General features: G+C 48.2%; 1 protein-coding gene across 2 annotated transcripts in view; it reads left to right on the forward strand.

Moving 5' to 3' along the window:
- STK10 (serine/threonine kinase 10) overlaps nt 1–20,148 on the forward strand; it is a 112,044-nt gene that overhangs the window by 16,267 nt on the left and 75,629 nt on the right. For both annotated transcript variants that reach the window (XM_072824140.1, XM_072824139.1), the window contains exon 2: nt 8,530–8,694. In XM_072824140.1, the coding sequence (XP_072680241.1) occupies nt 8,530–8,694 (165 nt within the window). The remainder of the gene's footprint in view (nt 1–8,529; nt 8,695–20,148) is intronic.

The following is a 20,148-nucleotide window of genomic DNA, read 5'->3' on the forward strand; positions in this document are numbered from 1 at the left end:
GCCCGCGTCAGGTCCTGACAGCACGTCCTAGCCGGGTGACCCAGGCTAGAGGCCTTTGTTTTCTCTTACTAAGAGCAGACAGCAGTACTTCTGCATACCTCATGGACCTGTGCTGGATACAAGTGGGGTGCTGCTTATCCTGCCTCAAGAGACCATTGGAGGCCTTTGGCTGGCCGCCTTCTTCCTACGGCCCACAGTACCCAAGCTTCTGGAAGGCTAGGCTCTGGCGCACATGCTCCACTCCTCGACTGACTCATGCTGGCCAGCCAGGGGTGTTAGTGGAATCTGAACCCGAGGCCACATTGGCCGCCTGTCCTGGCTCTGTGTCTGCTGCCCTCAGCGCACCCTGCTTGCATTTCTGTTGGGTCTTTTCCCTGCCCGGAGCCAGTCCTGCTGTGACCTTCCAGGGCCAGATTTCCTCCCTCCCTAATAACATCGAAGCCGTTCCTGTGATTAGTAACAGACCTCACCATGCAAAGATAAAATATTTTTGGGCAGGGACACCACAGCTGTATATTGTAGGACACAGACCAAACCCCTTCTTGGTTCCAGGGCCTGAGCCATATTTGAGCCATCCAGAATCAAGAGGGTGGGGACAATAGCTTTAGCCTTGTCTACTCCAGTCTTTGGCTCTGACCCACACACCCAGGCTGCTCATCTGACAGGTCAGCTGGGAGCCTTCCCTCACGCCTGCTGCCCAGCCAGGTTGCTAGGAGACCTCACTGGCGAGTGATCACCACCCAAGCGGCTTCAACGCACTCTTTGCACTTGAGACCTTTGTTTCTTCCTAGGAAAAAAATATATACTTAGGCTGGGACTGGAACATGGGAGTGAGTTTTAGATGCCCAATCACCCATTTTCTGCCAGGTGCAGCCTTCTGTGAAAAGCTGCCTACTAGAGCTTTGTGCAGTGATGGGAATATTCCGTTTCCGCTCTATTCGGTGGCAGCCATGTGTGGCTACTAGCTGCTACATTGGACAGCACAGCTCAGTGGGTTCCTGGGAGGACGGGTGCCCATCCCTGGATATATTCAGGATAAGGTCAAGATAAAGTAGGCACTTCTGGGTACTGTACCCCTGTCTGTCCTTGCTGGGTCCCCTGTGGATAATTGTCAGATGTCATTGAGTGAAATTAACTTTTTTTTTTTTTTTTTGAGATTTTATTCATGAGAGACACACACAGAGAGAGAGAGAGGCAGGCTCCATGCAGGGAGCCCGATGTGGGACTCGATCTCAGGTCTCTAGGATCAGGCCCTGGGCTGAAGGCGGCGCTGAGCCACTGGGCTGCCCTGAAATTAACTTTCATAAACCACTTGGATTCCTTAGGCTGTGTCTTCAGGTCCTCCTTATTTGTAGGTACCCACAATTTCCCCCAAAGTTCTAGCTTAGCAACAGTTTTATTATCCTGCTTCGTTGACTATTACGGCTTAATTATTTTCCTCATTACTATATTGTCCTCTGATTTTTTATTTTATTTTATTTTATTTTTATTTTTATTTTTATTTTTATTTATTTATGATAGTCACAGAGAGAGAGAGAGAGAGGCAGAGACATAGGCAGAGGGAGAAGCAGGCTCCATGCACCAGGAGCCTGATGTGGGATTCGATCCCAGGTCTCCAGGATCGCGCCCTGGGCCAAAGGCAGGCGCCAAACCGCTGCGCCACCCAGAGATCCCTGATTTATTATTTTAAAGGGTTACTTAATATCCCACTAAGTTGACCATTGTCTTACTGTTGAATATTTAGATTATTTGCTTTTTTTTTTTGTAGATCTTATTTATTTATTCATGAGACACACAGAGACAGAGGCATAGGCAGAGAGAGAGAGGCAGGTTCCCTGCAGGAAGCTTGATGCAGCATTTGATCTCAGGATCTCCGGTTTAGGACCTGAGGTGGGATCACGATCTGAGCCAAAGGCGGATGCTCAACTGCTAAGCCACCCAGGCTTCCCTTACTTAGATTTTTTGGCTGTTGCTCTGGACTACTGAACAACATGGTCCTAGTACGTTTCTTTTATTGTCTTTATTTGAATTTCCTGGCCTTAAATTCTTAGGAATGAGGGATAAGAGGCTTTAAAAACCTATTGCCAATTTTGTCTTTAGAAGATCGAATCTGGATATTGTTGCCGGTAATGAACGTACCCATTTTAGCACCCGTTTTGTCACCAACACTGGAGGTTCCCATTATTCCTCATTTTTAAAAAATTTCATAAATATAAATGCCTACTTTCTTGGAAGAAGATCCTTGTGGCAGAAGAATCCCCTGGTTTCTATTGCCTGTGGCCCGTTAGTAACCATGTTTTCTACTTGGGTCTTTGTGTCCTAGATTATCAGTTAGGTCCTCTGAGAGGCCTCAGTGAAGGTCACTTGGTTGGTCTTGGTGATTCTTTTTAAAGTGGCCCTTGTTGCATGTGTTTCTTGTGGTGATGTACCTCCATAGATGTCTGTTCTCTGCTGGCATGCCCCCAGAGATGCCAAACTTACTTTTTGGTGGCAAGTGACAGAGTCCAGAAGGGGGTTTATTGGCTCATGTCCCTAAAAAGTCTAAGGACACATCCTGTCTTTAGGAATAGCTGGCTCTAGGTGTCCACAGACTTCATCATTTGCCCTTCTGCATTTGTGGGTCGTTTTCTTTATCAGGGTTTCATCCTCAGGCAGTCTCTGAGGGATTGGCCACATGGACTGTAAGACTCTCCAGCCTTTCATTCTACTAGTTTAGCAACACCAGAGAAAGAAAAAAAAGCTGCTTTACTGATAACTTAACCCAAAAACCCCAAACTAACCCAGAACCACCCAGATACAACCCTGTTGGGCCTGCCTTGGATCCCTTATGCAAGTGTGAACCACTGACTATGGCTGAGAGGGCCAGGAATGTATGGCTGGGCTTGGGCCGTGCCCTAGGACCAGATGGACTCAGTCCCTTGTGAATCCCTTGTACCAAGAGGGAGAAGCAGTTGCCAAGACAAAGGAGAATTGTGAATCTACAAGCAGGGAAAAGGCAGCTGTCCTGGATTGCACCCTGGTCACTGCATTCACTTTTGTGGACTCGGTTTCCTCATCTGCAGAGGGGGTGGGGAGTTGGGGTGTAGGAGTGGTGGTTAATGTTCTTTCTCATCTCTGGATTCTGTGATACAGCTCTTGCCTTGGAGGAGGAGACAGGGACACAGTGATCAGCCTGCAGCTGGGAGGGAAGGGGTGGGCCTGGGGGTTGTCCCCACCAGCTGCTGCTCTGTGGTTGACTTTTAGAAAGCCCCTGGCCCCTGACTGGACTGGCCGGGGCCCCTTGGGTGGGGCAGGGCTCTCTGCTGGGAGGGTTGTCCCCACCTCCTCCAGGCTGGGCCGCACAAGGGGGAAGATTGTTCCTACAGAGGTGCCTGGGCCAGTAAACACAAGTGGCCACTGTGTGTCTGCTCTCAAGGGTGTGGGCTGAGGCGTTAGTCACTGCCAGCCAGCAGTGGAGGGCTGGGCGGGGGCTCCCCCCGTCCTTTGCTAGACCCCAGCCTTGCCTTAGCCAGTGGGAGAGATGGACGTCAGAGGCCACAGACAGCCACTTGTTCTTGATGTGACTCCTTGCCTGTCAACTCCCACAGGTACCCCGTCCACTAGGGTCACCCTTAGTTTTCCAGACCCACCCACTCCCCAAGATGCCCTCTCGTCTGACCATGGAGGGAGCTTGAGCATCATGTCCCCATCCTTCTACTGTACGAGGGGGAAACTGAGGCCCAGACAGCATCTTTGAAGAATTTGACCTTGGGCAGAGTGGTGAGCACATGGACACTGAAGCCACATAGGCCTGAATTCAACTCCCAGCCATGTTATTGACCTGTTGTGTGTCCTTGAGCAAATGACTTCACTTTTCTGAGCATCAGTTTTCTTACATATAAAATGAGGCTCTTAATAGTACTTCCCTGGTATAAAAATTAATTGAGGGGATCATACAGTGTCCTCTTGTGCCCTTTTTAGGCTCCGTGGCTTCAGCCAGTTTCATTTTCCAGCTCTGCTTGTAAGCACATGTCCCAGCAGCTCCAGGCCTGCTGCCTCAGTGCTGGAGGCTAGCATAAAGCAGGGTTGGGGCAGCCTCAGGCTGCTCTGCTACTGTTCTGAGCTTGGATCTCATTGGCTAGCATGATCACATTCTTCTTTCTGAGCCAGTCATGTTCTAATTAACCCGTTCGAGTCACCCACCTACTTCTAGAATGGAGGTGGAATCTGCTCCATTGCATTTTAGAGACTGGGAATGAGCGCGGGTTCACTGAAGAAAAATCAGGAAAGGTGAATTTTGTCATGGGAGGGCAATGATTCCCACCACCAGTGCTCCTTCTAGGCAGAAGCTGTCTTGTTCACTGGACAAGTGCCTCACCTGTAACATGAACTCAGTGAATACTGGTTGAATGAATGGATAGGGAATGAGCTGATTCCTGGCAGCCTAGTGTAGTGAGGAGAACACTGGACTCAGGGGTCAGGAGACCACCACAGCTCACAGTCCTGGGTGGGTCCTCATATCACTTGGAGCCTCAGTCTGCTAATCTGGGAAATGGGCATGATGGCTGACACCTGCCTTACTAGCTTATGGGTGGATTAAATTTTGGTACGTTTAGTACTTAGCAGCTGTCAAGCACATTGTTGGTTGTGATCTTCATTATCTTTAGAAGTGGGAGATGGAGCAAAGAACCCTGAGTGCTCACCAAGAGGGGCTGGTTGGGAAGAGATTTGGAGCTTAGGTTCTTTGAGCAAGGTGGGCTTGCATTTGGATCTGCTATTACCGCCTGCCTGTCTCCCTAAATCTCTATTTTCTCATCTGTAAGTTGGGAATCCTAATACTTATCTCCAAGGGCTGGATGGAGGATGGAGTGAGAAATCCTATTTAAGGCCCGTCTGGGCACACAGTGAGTGTTCAGGTGATGTTAGCTGTGTTTATCATCAGCCACTATAGCTTCCTCTGACATCCAGGTGAGCAGATAGCTGCCTCAACCAGGCTTTTAAAGAATTTGATTTTGGCCAAGTGACCTTAGGCACCACGATTGCTGCCAGCTAGCCCCTTTCTGGCAAGCTCTGGGCTCTGTAATCTAAGTGAGGTGCTGGGCAGCGGGTGTTGCTCAGTGTTGACACTGGCGCCCAGCTGGAGGCCCAGCCCTGTGGTCAATGCTGCCTTTCAGGGGGATGGGCAAGGCTGGTTTTGTGAACTCCTAGGAAACAGCCCCACTTTGGGGAGAAGATACTCTTTTAGGGAAACCCAGGAGGAGGTGACGTGCAGCCTCATTTCCCACCTCTCAGGAGTGAAAGGTGAATGCTTGAGGGGGTGGCCTATGCCCGTTCGCTCTGTCCCCGCGTGCTGCTCTGGCTGGGGGTCGGGAGAGCACGGTCGGGGTGGGTGCTGTGTTCACCCAGTAAAGGAGCAGAGCAGGCCTTACCTCCTCTTCTGGGTTTGGAGAGGAGGAGGGGTGGGAGTGTTGTGCAGTGGGTAAACCCTTACCCACATGGTGCTCTCACTGGACACTTGAAAATCAACATTACCAGAAATGAAAGGGCAGGTACATAATCTGTGTGAGGGAAGGAGTGATCACGAGAGCACTAGTGCCCAATGGCTGATTCATGACTCTCTCAGGTGTTCTTTTTTTTTTTTTTAATTTATTTATTCATAGAGATGCAGAGAGAGAGAGAGAGAGGCAGAGACACAGGCAGAGGGAGAAGCAGGCTCCATGCAGGGAGCCCGACGTGGGACTCGATCCCAGGTCTCCAGGATCACGCCCCGGGCTCAGGCGGCGCTAAACCGCTGCGCCACTGGGGCTGCCCTCTCTCAGGTGTTCTCAACAAGTTTTCAAAACCGAGTATAGGGGAGAGGCCCCCCCTCAGACAGGGCGAGTGAGCCGGTGAGTTCCAGCACCAGGACTGACCCTGAGGAATGGCCCCACGTGAGATTCCCTCCTCTGCACCGGACTCCCAGGCCTGGTGTGGAAGGGGCGGTGTGGGGGCAGGGTGGGTGGGGGTCCAGACCAGCCCTGTCTCCTGTGTTGCTGGGGACTCTGCTTCAGTCTCCTCATCTGTGCACAAGGTAGTAACAGCACCGACCTTGTAGGGTGCTTGAAGAGATAAATGAGTTAGCACATGTTGAAGTATAGACCAGTGACCTTGATCAGTAGGAGATGATTGTTGTCGCTGTGAAGGGGCCTGGTGACTTTGCAGCTCAGTTAATAGAAACAGTTACCTAAACTGAGAATAAATTTACAAATGAGTGTAAAAATTGGCTACTGGCCTCACTCCCTTCCAGAAGGTTCTCTGGTGAGGATTGACACCCCTTCTCAGTTCCCTTCCTCCTATAAGCATGCTTTCTAGTCACTGGCACCTTGAGGCCAGGGGCAGGGTTGCTATGTCTCTGCTTAACAGACTGGGCCCCCCAGGCGCCCCTGCTCGGTCTCTGCATGGGAGGGTGGCCTTGTACAGAGCTGGCCTGGGAGCATTCCTAGGTGGCTGTTGGCATTTGGTTTTAGGTAGAGACTTCTGAGTTCTGGAGATGACAGGGAGACCTAGTAACAGCAGTGGAAAGTACACAGAGTCTTGGAAGTTAGAGGACCTAGATTCAGATTCTGGTGCCATCACACTAGTTCCAGCCATGCCCCCTCTCCGAGCCTATAGAATGGGGGCACTAAGATGCCCAGAACTGGTGTCATATGAGGTGATGTGAATACCTATTGTCCTTCATGGGGTTCTAGGCATGCAGAAGCAGCTGGGCCGTCACCATTTCCAGTAGGTCAGGTTGCAGAGTTGGTGAAGGTGGTGAGTGGCATGTAAAGCTGTCCTCAGGAACGCACTGCAGTGGACGCTAACGGCTGCTTACGAAGTCCAGAGCAGCTCATTTTCCCCATTCTTTCCCATGGATTGCGATTCCAAAGTTCTAGACGAGTGGCCTGCTTTTTGGGCCCATGTTGTAGGCAAGCGTGCTCTCTGAAAACCCAAGCCCCACACAGCACAGTGGGCGAATGCTCCCAGCAGCCCTTGAGGCCCACAGGGCTTGTGGGTTCTCCTCCCTTTTCTTGGACACCAGCTGCTCGTGGCTGGAGTTGCTTGTACCCACTTACATGATTATTTTTCTCTTGCTCTCAGTTTTTAAAATTGTGGTAAAATATGCATAACATAAAATTGATGATTTTTTAAAAGATTTTATTTATTCATGAAAGACACAGAGAGAGGCAGAGACAGAGGCAGGGGGAGAAGCAGGCTCCCTGGCAGGAGTTTGACGCAGGACTCGATCCCAGGACCCAGGGATCACGACCTGAGCTGAAGGCAGTTGCTCAACCACTGAGCCACTCAGGTATCCCTCCCTTCCTTTTTAAGGCTGAATTTTACCACTTGTTTCTCCATTCACCCGTGAGTGGAGATCTGGCTTGTTCACACCTTTTGGCTTTTGTGGATAGTGCTCCCATAAACATGGATGGACAGACACCTTCTCAAATCCTTGCTTTCCGTTCTTTTATTTTTATTTTTATTTTACTGATTTATTTATTCATTAAAGACAGAGAGAGAGAGAGAGAGAGAGAGAAGCAGAGACACAGGCAGAGGGAGAAGCAGGCTCCATGCAGGGAGCCTGATGTGGGACTCCATCCCGGGACTCCAGGATCACACCCTGGACCAAAGGCAGGCGCTAAACCGCTGAGCCACTCAGGGATCCCTCTCTCCCTCTTTTTCATCAAGTAAACTTGTTATACTGGTGAAATGCATCAAGAACGCACCGTTCTGCTACAGTTGCTGGGTACTTAAAGCCCTTGTTCATTTTACTTTTAACGTATGGGAAATGATGCAAATAAATGTATGAAACTTTCCTATTAGTGTTTTTAAACAATATGCAAAGAGCCCTATCTCTCCCCATTTTAGGTGCCTTCCTAGCCTGCTATCAGGCAGCATGTTTCCAGAGTTTTCTATGCACTTACATGTAGTCGTGAGCATTTATGAAAGCAGTTTTCCATTTTTTTAAATTTTCCATTCTTTTTTTAAATTTTTATTTATTTATGATAGAGAGAGAGAGAGAGAGAGAGGCAGAGACATAGGCAGAGGGAGAAGCAGGCTCCATGCACCAGGAGCTTGATGTGGGGTTCGATCCCAGGTCTCCAGGATCGCACCCTGGGCCAAAGGCAGGCGCCAAACCGCTGCGCCACCCAGGGATCCCAATTTTCCATTTTTTATAGAAAAAAGTATCCTACCACTTCATTGTTCAGTGACTTGGATCTCTTACTGAGCAGTCTTTCCATGGTGTTTGTAGAGCTATGCTATTCTTATATTTTTACTCATCCTGTAGTATGGGATCATGTTAAAAAACATGATTATTAGGAAATGCTGAACACTGTTTCTCACACATGCCCCCTGCACTGACGTGCTGAGCAGCACTAGCCATTGGTAAGAACAGCGGATCCCCTGTTTGGCCTTGCGGTCCCCATCCGGACCTCTGGGCTGTGTTGGCATTCCCGCGGGCCTCTCCGAGCTGGCTTCCAGTTTCCTGCCAGGCAGGCCTTGTTGACCTTCTTTGTCTCCCCTTTGCAGGCCAAGAACAAGGAGACAGGTGCTTTGGCTGCCGCCAAAGTCATTGAGACCAAGAGTGAGGAGGAGCTGGAGGATTACACGGTAGAGATCGACATCCTGGCCACCTGTGACCACCCCTACATTGTGAAGCTCCTGGGAGCCTACTACTACGATGGGAAGCTGTGGGTAAGAGCCACCTGCCTGCCCCCTCTTGGTCCTTGTGGCCCGGTAGACTGGAGCTAGCCTGGTTCAGAGGTCCTCAGCTCTTCCTTAGTGTTTGCTTTGGGAGGAAAAGGTGAAGTAGGGGGCCCTGGGCCCCCCCCCCATCCTTCCCTTTCTACAGAGCCTCCCCACTTTTGCAGGTAGGGGCAGTGGTTTGGAGGAGGAAGGAATTCTAAAGTTCTCCTGCCGGGCCTCAAGTCCCAGAGCTGCCACTTCCAAGTTGGAGAACCCTAGGTGTATTCTTAACCTCACTGCCTCGGTTTTTCCAACTGTAGGATGGGGGTAATAATAGAACATAGTTCGTGTGGTTATTACAGGGATTAAATAAATTAATTCATGATCAGCACTTAGAGGTGTGTACCTGGCAGGTTTAAGAGTTTGGTGACTGTTGGCTGTTTTATTATTTGTAACAGTGGCATCGTTACTATACCACTGCTTTGGCTGCTACGTGGGGATTATTTTCAGTGCAGCACTAAGCACATTCTCCATCAGCAGCCTTAGTTTGATGTGCATAGTGCAGATGCTGCTTCAAGCCCCACCTTCCAAACCCAGCATCACCCCCCAGCTGGTCTAGAGAATTTCCGCAGCGCCCCTGGTTTTCATAGGATGTGTCTGCTGTGTAGAATGCCTGTCCTGTGGACGGACGCTCTTCTAGGATGAAAGCCTCTCAGTTGATAAAACCCAGACCGCCTAGAACATACGTGTTTGTTCAAACTATTTTTCAGCAAGTGGTTTTCTTTTTATATGTAAAGCAACATACTTATGTCCCTAAAACTCAGTTCCACATTTGTCACAAAATCATGTGCAGGAAAAGTCTCCTGTGAATTCTAGATGCTCTTGGGAGACTGTGAGAATCACATGTAGATGTTTTGCAGAGGCAGCTGCGGGGCGGCAGGGCTGGGCGCCTCCAGTGGTGCTGGAGCTGGGAGAGCGAGCTGGCCCGGGCACGGGTCCGCATTGCCGCACACAGCAAGGTTAACTGTGATTTGGTGGTCAGCAGGGGATGTTTTCAGCATTCGACTTCCTACCATGCTAGTTTATTATGTGTATAGAGTTACATTTTAGGAAATTCATGGAAGTTTGGTGTTGATAAGTAGTTCGTGATCATCTTTCCCATTTAAAAGAAGAGGAAGCACTGGGGTGGCTCAGTGGTTGAGTGTCTGCCTTCGGTTCAGGGCATGATCCCGGGGTCCTGGGATCGAGTCCCACATCAAGCTCCCTGTAGGGAGCCTGCTTCTCCCTCTGCCTATGTTTCTGCATTTCTGTCTGTATCTCTCATGAATAAATAAATAAAATCTTAAAAAAAAATACGAGGAAATAGACCCCAGGTTTTTTTTTTTTTTTCTTCACAGGATGCCTGCTTTTTACGAACAGACTACTGACACTGGATGGGGGGAAATCTGTGTTTCATTTGAGTAAAGAATCCTGCTGTTTAAGAAATCTAAAGGAGAGTTTAGAAACCACTGTCAGTTTATCCCTTTCATTTCACAGAAGTAAAGGAAGCCAGGGTGTGAGGGGAGTGAGAATGTGGCCTCCCTAGCCCTGCCCAGAGCTCTGTCCACTGACACTCAATTCTGGATAGAAGCCAACTTTCCTTTGCCTCTCAGAGTATCTCCTTGGGGAACCTCCTGGATGTCACTGGGGGGATAAAACCACCATTACTTGATTGCTAGCTGCCGATACCAAAACCCTTCCTCACCCACCATCCCCAGGTGCCTCAGGAGGTGGTGAACAGGATGAAGACACAGGCATAGAGAAGGCACACCCGCTTGCTCATAGTCACACACCTGTGCCTGCGTGTTTCCTCTGTCCTGATTCGTGGAGCTGCTTTTAAAAAAGTTCTCTTTTAAGAAATTAAATATTACATCTATAGTTACCAGAGAAAAATGAGAGCATACAGAAAAACAAGAGAAAAAAAAGATTAAAACCATTAGAGTTTTTGTACCAGATAGCCACTAATAACATTTAGAACATACTTTTCCTAGGTTTTTAAAAATACATACACATACATACCCATATCCACAGGCTTTTTTAAAAAAAGGAGGATTGAGGGCAGCCCGGGTGGCTCAGTGGTTTAGTGCCACCTTCAGCCCAGGGTGTGATCCTGGAGGCCTGAGATCGAGTCCCACGTCGGGTTCCCTGCATGGAGCCTATTGCTTCTCCTTCTGCCCGTGTCTCTGTGTCTCTGCCTCACTCTCTCTCTGTCTCTCATGAATAAATAAGTAAAATCTTAAAAAAAAAAAGGATTGATACCATACTTATTACTTTACCTTTTACCTCTTTTTATTTAAAGTCTATTTTTTTAAAGTAATCTCTACACCCATCTTGGGGCTTGGACTCACCACCCTGAGATTAAGAGTTGCATGCTCTACCAACTGAACCAGCCAGGTGCCCTATTTATTTAAGGTCTATTAAGAACGACGTTTTTTTTTTTTTTTTTTTTTTTTTTTTAAGATTTTACTTATTTATTTATGGGAGACAAACAAAGAGTGGCTTCCTGGCAGAGCCTGATTCAGGACTCGATCCCAGGACCCCTGATCATGACCTGAGCTGAAGGCAGGTGCTCAACCACTGAGCCACCCAGGTGCCCCAAGAACAACTTTCATGTCAGTGGGGAAACACTTGCATTTTCATATTTGTAGAATTCCATCTTCTGACCATGTGACTTTCTGTTATTGGGCATTTACACTGCTTTTTTTTTTTTTTTTTCTGTTATAAACAAAGTTGTGATGGGCCTCTTTGCATTTTTGTGTGCTTGTCTGTGAACCTTTGTGAGAAAATTTTTAAGCATTTTAAGTGTCTGTTGCTCAGCCAGCCTCACAGAGCCACTTTTCGTCTTATATAAAGTTTTCCCATCTACCTGCCCACTACCACACCCACCCAGCATTCATCTGTTTATCTGTCCATCCATCCTCCTGTCTACCCACACAATCTTTATTGGACTGCTGATGATGTACTCATTAAGAAAAACATCTTTTATATGTCTGTCTTCATTATTGATTGTGGCTGGGTACCAAGTTCATGACTTTCCCAGGTCCGAGATAATACGATCCACAGGTAACGTTCACCTAGAGCTTACTCTGTGCAAGACCTTTTGCTGTTGCATTTTACTAGGATTATATCATTTACTTTTCATTCTGCGGGGTAGTTCCTTTTCCCCCATCTTACAGATGAAAATGAGCAACAAAGAGGTTAACAAGTTCCCACCCAAGGCCATGCAGCTAGAAAGTGCAGAGTTGGAAAACAGAGAGAAGGACAGTGTGTAACTGGGCTGTGACCATCATGAGGTTGTTTAAATATATATGTGAGAATGTTCTGACACAAAGTTGCCTTTAGGCTAGGACTTTCTTACCCGGGTCTGCAGTGTGGCCAAAACTATTTCTTACCCTCCTCTTTTGTAACTGTCCCTACCCCCTACATTTGTTGTTTTGTAGACCCTTGTTGGTACCATGTCCTCATTCTTGAGGATTTGAGTTTTAGACAGTGTGAAATCAAGGCAGAAGGTGCTAGAATTAAGTGGATGACAGGGAAAGGGTCTTCAGCAGAAGGAGCAGCACGGGCAGTGGTGTGGAGGCATGAAAGTTGTGGCATTTGGATGATGGGTAGTCTCGGATCAGGGCAGCCTGTGGAAGGAGGAGGGCGGTAAGTGATTGGAGGACATATTGTGTGCAGGGCCTCCAGATGCCAAGGTGAAGAGTTTGCACTTAACTTTTTGGATCAGTGGTTCTCCAAGTACTGCCCTCAGACCAGTGGCAGCAGCCCCTGTGAAAAATGCCAGGTGTAGGTCCTAGCCCAGACAGATCTGCTGAATTGGAAGCTCTTGGTGGGGCCCAGCAGCCCTGTGTTTTAAAAAGCCCTCTAGATGACTCTGATGCTTGTTTAGCTTTGAGAACTGTTTCAGGTAATGGGGACTTAGTGGCAGTTTCCATGGGGAGAGACATCTAGTGTTTTATTTTTTAATTTTATTAAAATTTTTTTTTAAAGATTTTACTTATTTATTCATGAGAGACACACACACACACACACACAGAGGCAGAGACAAAGGCAGAGGGAGAGCAGGCTCCATGTAGGGAGCCTGACGTGGGACTGTGATTGCGGATCTCTAGGATCAGGCCCTGGGCTGAAGGCGGTGCTAAACCGCTGAGCCACCCAGGCTGCCCTAAAATTATTTTCTTAAGATTTTATCTATTTATTTGACAGAAGAAGAGAGAACACAAAAGTAGGAGGAGCAGCAGGCAGAGGCAGAGGGAGAAGCAGGCTCCCCACTGATCAGAGAGCCTGATGCAGGGCTTGATCCCAGGACCCCTGGATCATGACCTGAGCCAAAGGCAGACACTTAACTGACTGAGCCACCTGGGTGCACCACATGTTGTGTTTTATAAAGAAATCAGGTTTGAAGGGGCAAGAATAAAAGCTTTGAGGTCAGCCAGAAAGCACTAAGAAAAAAGGTTGTGAGAGGGAAACAGGATTTGGTTAGAAAGGCTTCAAAAGGAACATTTGAGGGACACCTGGGTGGTTCAGCAGTTGGGTGTCTGCCCTCAGCTCCGGGTGTCATCCCGTAATCTGGGATTGAGTTCTGCATCAGGCTCCCTGCAGGGAGCCTGCTTCTCCCTCTGCTTATGTCTCTGCCTCTCTCTCTCTCTGTGTCTCTCATGAATAAATAAATAAAGCCTAAAAAAATAACAAAAAACAAAAGGAACATTTGAGCTGTATCTTGAAGGATGCGTAGGAGTGTGCAGGGATATCTCCAGAGGGATAGGGTGAAGGAAGAATGAGTTAAATAGGCAGCATGTGCAAAAGTATGGAAGGGAGAGGTCTCGTTCCGAGATACAGGGTTGAAAGGTACACTGGCATTTGGTGTTTCCTTCTGCATGATGGTTCTTGGATCCAGGCCTCCTGTGTGGCTCTAGGAACCATTTTTGCCATGATAGTGTCTTTGGCAAAACCAGTCCTGGACTTGGGGTCTGCTCTCAGGGCTTGGGCTTGGGCTTGGGATGAGCTATTGGGATCCAGCAACAGACCTTTCCCCTGAATGGGGTGGAGAGCATTCACCAAACCACCCCACCTACAATCTGACAAGATTAGCTCATTTTCTTCCAGAATTTATAGTTTTAGCAAAATCCCTTCATAGTTTCTTTTACCCACTTCTTTTTTTTTTTTTTTTTTAAGATTTTATTTATTTATTCATGAGAGACACACAGAGAGAGGCAGAGAGAGACACAGGCAGAGGGAGAAGCAGGCTCCATGCAGGGAGCCCGACATGGGACACAATCCTGGGTCTCCAGGATCATGCCCTGGGCTGAAGGCAGGCCCTAAACCGCTGAGCCACCCGGGCTGCCCCCACTTCTGTATTTGAATATCAAATGGGGGAGGGGATCCCTGGGTGGCTCAGCGGCTCCCTGCATGGAGCCTGCTTCTCTCTCTTTCTGTGTCTCTGCCTCTCTATGTCTCCCTCTCTCTCTCTTAAATAAAATATTAAAAAAAAATGAATATCAAATGGGGGAAAAACAACTCAGAATATTCTAGACCAACGCTCTCCAGTAGAAATGTAATGTAAGCCACAAATATAATTTTAAATTTTCTAACAGCTATATTAAAAAAATTAATTTAAATATTTTTTAACCTAGTATATAAAAAATATTATTTTGACCTGTAATCAATATAAAAATTAATAGTAAGATATTTTACTTCATTTTTCATTCTAAGCCTTCAACTCATGTGTGTGTTTTACACTTTTAGCACATTTCAATTCAGGAACTAAATTTTCATCAGAAATCTTTTTTTTTTTTTTTTTAAGATTTTATTTATTTATTCATGAGAGACACAGAGAGAGAGAAGCAGAGACACAACACAGGCAGAGGGAGAAGCAGGCCCCATGCGGGGAACCCAATGTGGGACTCGATCCCGGGACTCCAGGATGATGCCCTGGGCCGAAGGCAGGTGCCAAACCGCTGAGCCACTCAGGGATCCCCCCTTCATCAGAAATCTATATTTGGATGTCATTAAATTTACAGCTGACAAAAGTAGATGCAAAGTTGTATCAATATTCTTAAATGTTTCCTGGTAATGGAATTGAGTGTCAGTTTTTATTTTTTAAATTTTTATTTATTTATTTATTAAAGATTTTATTTATTTATTCATGAGAAACACAGAGAGAGAGAGGCAGAGACACAGGCAGAGGGAGAAGCAAGCCCCATGCGGGGAACCCGATATGGGACTCGATCCCGGGTCTCCAGGATCACACCCTGGGCCAAAGGCAGGCGTTAAACCGCTGAGCCACCCAGGGATCCGAAAATTTAAATTAGTTAAAAGTGAATAAAGTCATACATTTAGTTCTACACTAGGCACATTTCAAGTGCTCGATAGCCATATGTGGTTAGAAGCTACTGGATTGGATAGTGTAGACAATGCAGTCTGGATGTGGACCACGGCCCAAAAATGAGTGAGTGCAGGAAACCCTGGGCTGCCCTGGTGAATTTCCTTTAGTTTATAATGGCTTCTCCCTACCAACATCCTTTCCTCCCCCAACCCTGAGCCAGATTTTGGTCTCTGGGAAAGTCTTGCAAGGGTTGGGTCTGTTTTCCAACGGGACAGGCATTATGGGAGTAAGAGAGAATGGGATGTTGGAAAGTAAGTATTTAACAGTCACCTCCCTGAGAACAGCCCTGGTGTATAGCATCTGCCAATTTCTGTGGTGTAAACATTCCCACTTTGGTTAATTTTGAGTGACAAACACCATGTCACTGACAGAGCTTTTCAAGATTTTATTTATTTATTCATAAGAGACACAGAGAGAGGCAGACACACAGGCAGAGGGAGAAGCAGGTTCTATGCAGGGAGCCCGATGCAGGACTCAATCCCAGGGCCCCGGGATCAACCACTGAACCACCCCGGTGTCCCTGGGAAGAGGTTTGCAGTAGCCCTCGTGATAAAGTATTTCTGAGTACAGGTGTGGTAGATGTAAAAAAAAGAACTTTAAGAGTATGGATAATAGTAGAATGTGGTAAAATAATGAATTTTTGAGTGTTTAAGATCTTTGTTTTTAATCTCCAAAAATTATGAAGTTCTATAACTTAATTTTTTAAATAATGGTTGTGTTTAACATTCTGCTTATCGAAAGTCCTGGAACTATCCCCATCAGGTTCCCAAGCCAGCAAACGCTAGCTCTGGCATACCTCTGCAGCCAGACTGGAGGTGTGTTGACTAAACTACAGAATGCTGCATCTGGGTGTCACACAGCCATCCAGTCATTTGAAAGATGAGACAACCGCAGACCAGAAAGGGTCTGGGATTTTTACCCAAGGTCACACAGCACATTAGTCACAAGGCCAGACCCGCAGAAGTCTTCAGAGACTGTGGGTGAGAGATGTAGGTACTCCTGTTACACTGTCTTATAAAGCGCTGTCCACAGCTCCCCAGAAGATCATACCCAGCACACAGGCTGGGTCCCAGGCCTCTTCTCCCATTCTTCTAAGCTACTTGGAGGCAGCACCTCCAGGCCTTTGCACATCTAGTACCCTCTTCCAGACATGCCCTTTCTGCCGTCAGCAAGAGCCTCCCTGCCTCCCTGAGGCCTTCTCACTTCTCACACTTACCTCTAGGTGGAATTTAGCTCGTTTTCCTCTCCTCTCTACTCCATTCGTTCTCTCCTTCTACTAGGCACATTTTAGCAGTGACCAGTCTTGGTGTCACTCCGGAGATGGGACCCTGCCTTCATTCTCGCCCAGGGCTGGTCCAGTGCAAGGGAAGGAGTGAAGGTCCAGGCTGGTCTTTTCTAGAGAGCTGAGGCTGTTTGGGGCCCCTGGTGCCCTGGGGAGACTCAAGTCCCACGAGGCACATCCTGAGGCTGACTTCGGCCTTGGTTTTGAAAGCAGCAGTTCTTTAGCCAGTGAGAGCTAGTAGGGAGAGAAGGAATCTTCATTCCTCTGAAGGTTTTCCATGTGCAGAATTGAAGAGGTGAAGGTGACTGGAGGCCTGCTTTTGCACAGGGTGAGGATTTCCAAGCCCCTCCCCCATCCGCTCCTGACCACAGGTCTTGGTCAGCCCCCCCTTTTTTTTTTTTAAAGATTTATTTATTTATGAGACACACACACACACACACACACACACATAAATGGGAGGCAGCAGAGGGAGAGGGAGAGAGAATCCAGGCAGACTCCCCGCTGAGCTCAGGAGCCCAATGCGGGCTTGATCTCATGACTTGAATGGAAACTGAAAGTTGGGCACCTAAGTGACTGCGCTGCTCAGGCACCCCACTGCTCAGTCCTTTGACAAGAGACAGACTTGCTGTCTTGATCTGTTACCTGTTCACCCCTGGACATCTGGCCCCGGCCTCCAGAAACTTCGGTAATCTTGGGGGAATTAAGTCTGCAGCCCTGGCCGATGGCAGTATTTATTTATTTAACCAAATCTCTGTTGGATTCCGTCCTCGTGCCAAGCCCTGTCCCAGGCCCTTTGGCTACAGATGTTAGCGCAGGCAGGCCGGGTCTGAGGACCCAGAGGGTGCCACAGGACCAGCCATGAGGGTCCTTGGCTTCATGCAGGACAGAAAGGAAACTTGAGCCAGCAGGAGGTGAGGCTTAGGGACTGGGCAAGCCACCTTCAGTGTGTGTTCTGGGAGGCCTCCCTGAGGAGGTGGCATTTGAGCGGAGCCGGTGGAGGGAGGGCCACGGCGACAGCAAGTGGAAGGCCCTGGAGTGAGAGCGTGTGGAGACAACGAGGGGCGGTGTGCCCAGGTTGCGGTGGCGGGAGATGAGGGCTGGGAAGGCGGGAGTTGTGATCTCACTGTAGATGTTTGTAAACTCCTGGGGGCCCTCAAGCGGGGCAGTGTCTACCCTCCTCTTTGGCCATCGGTCCGACTGGTGTTTGAGTGCCCTCGCTTCTCCTCTATGCCTGTCAGGAGCATTTGTTCTCTTACTTGCCCTGAAGCAAAAGAACTGGGTCCCGTCCTGTGTCTTGGTGCCACTGTGGATCTTAGCTTAACAACCCCTTTAGTACAAGTGGAGATGAGGATGACAAAACCTAATCCTGTGGTGAGGATTCAGCGAGGCATGCGGGTCGGGTGTGGGCAGCAATGCCTGGCACAAAGTGGGTGCTTAGTTAATGCCATTGTTACTCTCTCCCCTCCTCTCCCAGCCCTTTATTCCCATTCCTTATGTCTTCCAGCTCCTTCTACCCTCATTTTCCTGCATCTCCCTCTCTTTTGGCTTCTCTGCATTTTACTTGGTGAACCTTCCTGAGGCTTCACTGTGATCATGTCCCCCAAAACAATAAGAAAGGTAACATTAAGGTGGAGGCCTTTCAAGTGTGCACAGCAGGCCTGGCCACCCTGGCCTGCCCTGGAGATCTGGCACAGGTCAAGATCAGAAGTCCCTGTGCCCTGGGTTTCATCTGGTCAGAAAATTTGCGGTGAGTCTATTTGCCCAGCAGTCCCCTTGTGGAGTACCAGTCAGAGCAGTGATTCACCTGCTTGGCATGGAAGGTCTGTACAATCCTGGAGCCTTCCTGGTTTTTTTCCTGGAACTAACTGGCCTCAGTGCTGAGTCTCTTCAGTATTTGTATGATCCTCTTGGTAGGGCTGCCTCTTCCACACGTCATTCATCCTGCTGCCTCTGTAATAGTTAACTCCTTTTTTTTTTTTTTTTTTAAGTAATTCACTTTCTAGAAATTAAATACATTTATTGAAAAAGAAACTTTCATCTCACTGTCCTAAATGGAAAACTAGGACCCACTTGCCACAAACAGAAATAAGAGAAAATAAACCAATTCTGTTAAATTCCAGCTCGACCCCTTTGCTTGCCAAGCCTTCAGCCTGGGCACTGCCAGGCTTCAGCCTTGCTAAAAGGCAGTTGTCACAGTACGGATTCCCCCCTCCCAAAGTGGCCCCCAGAATAGCCCCATGGACTCTGGTCTCCCCCAGGATTTGGATCATTCTCTGTGTTTGGGGAGCTGCCCTGGACATTGTAGAATGTTTAGCAACATGCCTGCTACCCAGTAGATGCCAGTAGAACCTCCCTGCTTAGTCTGACAACCAAAATTGTCTCCAGATGTTGCCAGATGTCTCCCCAGGGTGGGAGGGGGGCAAAATCACCCTTATTGAGAACTAGAGGACTTTCATTCAGTCTTCTGTTGTTGGGGGTGGGAGGGCGTCAGCCATGCCAGACAGGCTGTGAGCCATGGCCCCTCACCTGTGTGTGTCAACCCTTAGAGCAAGTTGCAGACTGATGATCTCAGGCCAGATTGGGCCTGTAGACACTTTTTTGTTGTTGTTTTTTTGTTTAATTTTATTTATTTATTTATTCATAGAGACAGAGAGAGAGAGAGGCAGAGACACAGGCAGAGGGAGAAGCAGGCCCCACACAGAGAGCCCGACGCAGGACTCGACCCAGGGTCTCCAGGATCACGCCCCGGGCCACAGGCGGCACTAAACCGCTGCGCCACCGGGGCTGCCCGACACTTTTTTTTTTGGCATGCGAGACATTTTTAGAAATTTGTTGCTAGCATTTTGTCAGATTCTGGTCTCGAAAATTCTAGATATGTCACTGTGTAGGCTACCTTTCTGCATGGCAGCCATCGACAGGGGCCCCACAGACAGGGATGTGCTCTCCGACTAGCCTCAGACCTCAGCACTCCCGTGCATTCCTGGTACCGAGGCTCTTTGTCATTGGGGTGTACCACTGTTTAACTTCAAGTAGAATTGAGAGGAAATATTTCTCATCACACATCTCTATCAAAACCGAGGAAAGTAAGGATAATCAAGAGGATCGTGTCCCTAGAAAGTATGTGTAAGAGCACAGTTTTTCATATATGCAGCTTCCTTTGCTCCATAAGTTAGCTACCCAGACCTGGTGAGCTCTGCAGCCAGGACTTCTGGCCTAGGGAGTCCAAAAATAGGCTTGCGAGGGCTCTGTGAACTTCCTGAACATGTATACCAACGTGTGCGTGTGTGTGACCCAGAAGGAGTGACTGGGGGCTTTTCAGAGAATGACTTCTTGTTTGAAAGTAAACATTCTGCAAAGAGGAAGTGCAGGTCCCAGGGTCACAGTGCAGGGTGTGGGTGGGAGGGTGTGGGTGTCCACACTTGTCCACATGACTGTATGACCACATTTCATCAGCCAGGGTTTCTGCGGCTTGTTGCTTTGGGCTAGGAGGGCAACTGTTGATCACTGACAGAGATTGTGTATCTAACCTTAAACAAGCCAGAGCTATAAAGAGAAGGTGGTGTTAGAAAGTAGCTAGCAGTTTTGTGTACATCTAGAAAGTCGCTCATGGTGGCAGGAGCACTAGGCTGACGTCAGGAGACCTGAGATCTTCCTGGATCTTTGACTAACTTGCTGTGTGACTGTAGCCAGGTGCCATCCCTTGTGTGTTCCTCGCTTCCTAGTCCACGGGGTGAGGGACTTGGAAAAGTTGATCTCA

The sequence above is a fragment of the Canis lupus genome, chromosome 4 (assembly GCF_048164855.1).
Source record: "Canis lupus baileyi chromosome 4, mCanLup2.hap1, whole genome shotgun sequence".
Lineage (NCBI taxonomy): Eukaryota > Metazoa > Chordata > Mammalia > Carnivora > Canidae > Canis > Canis lupus.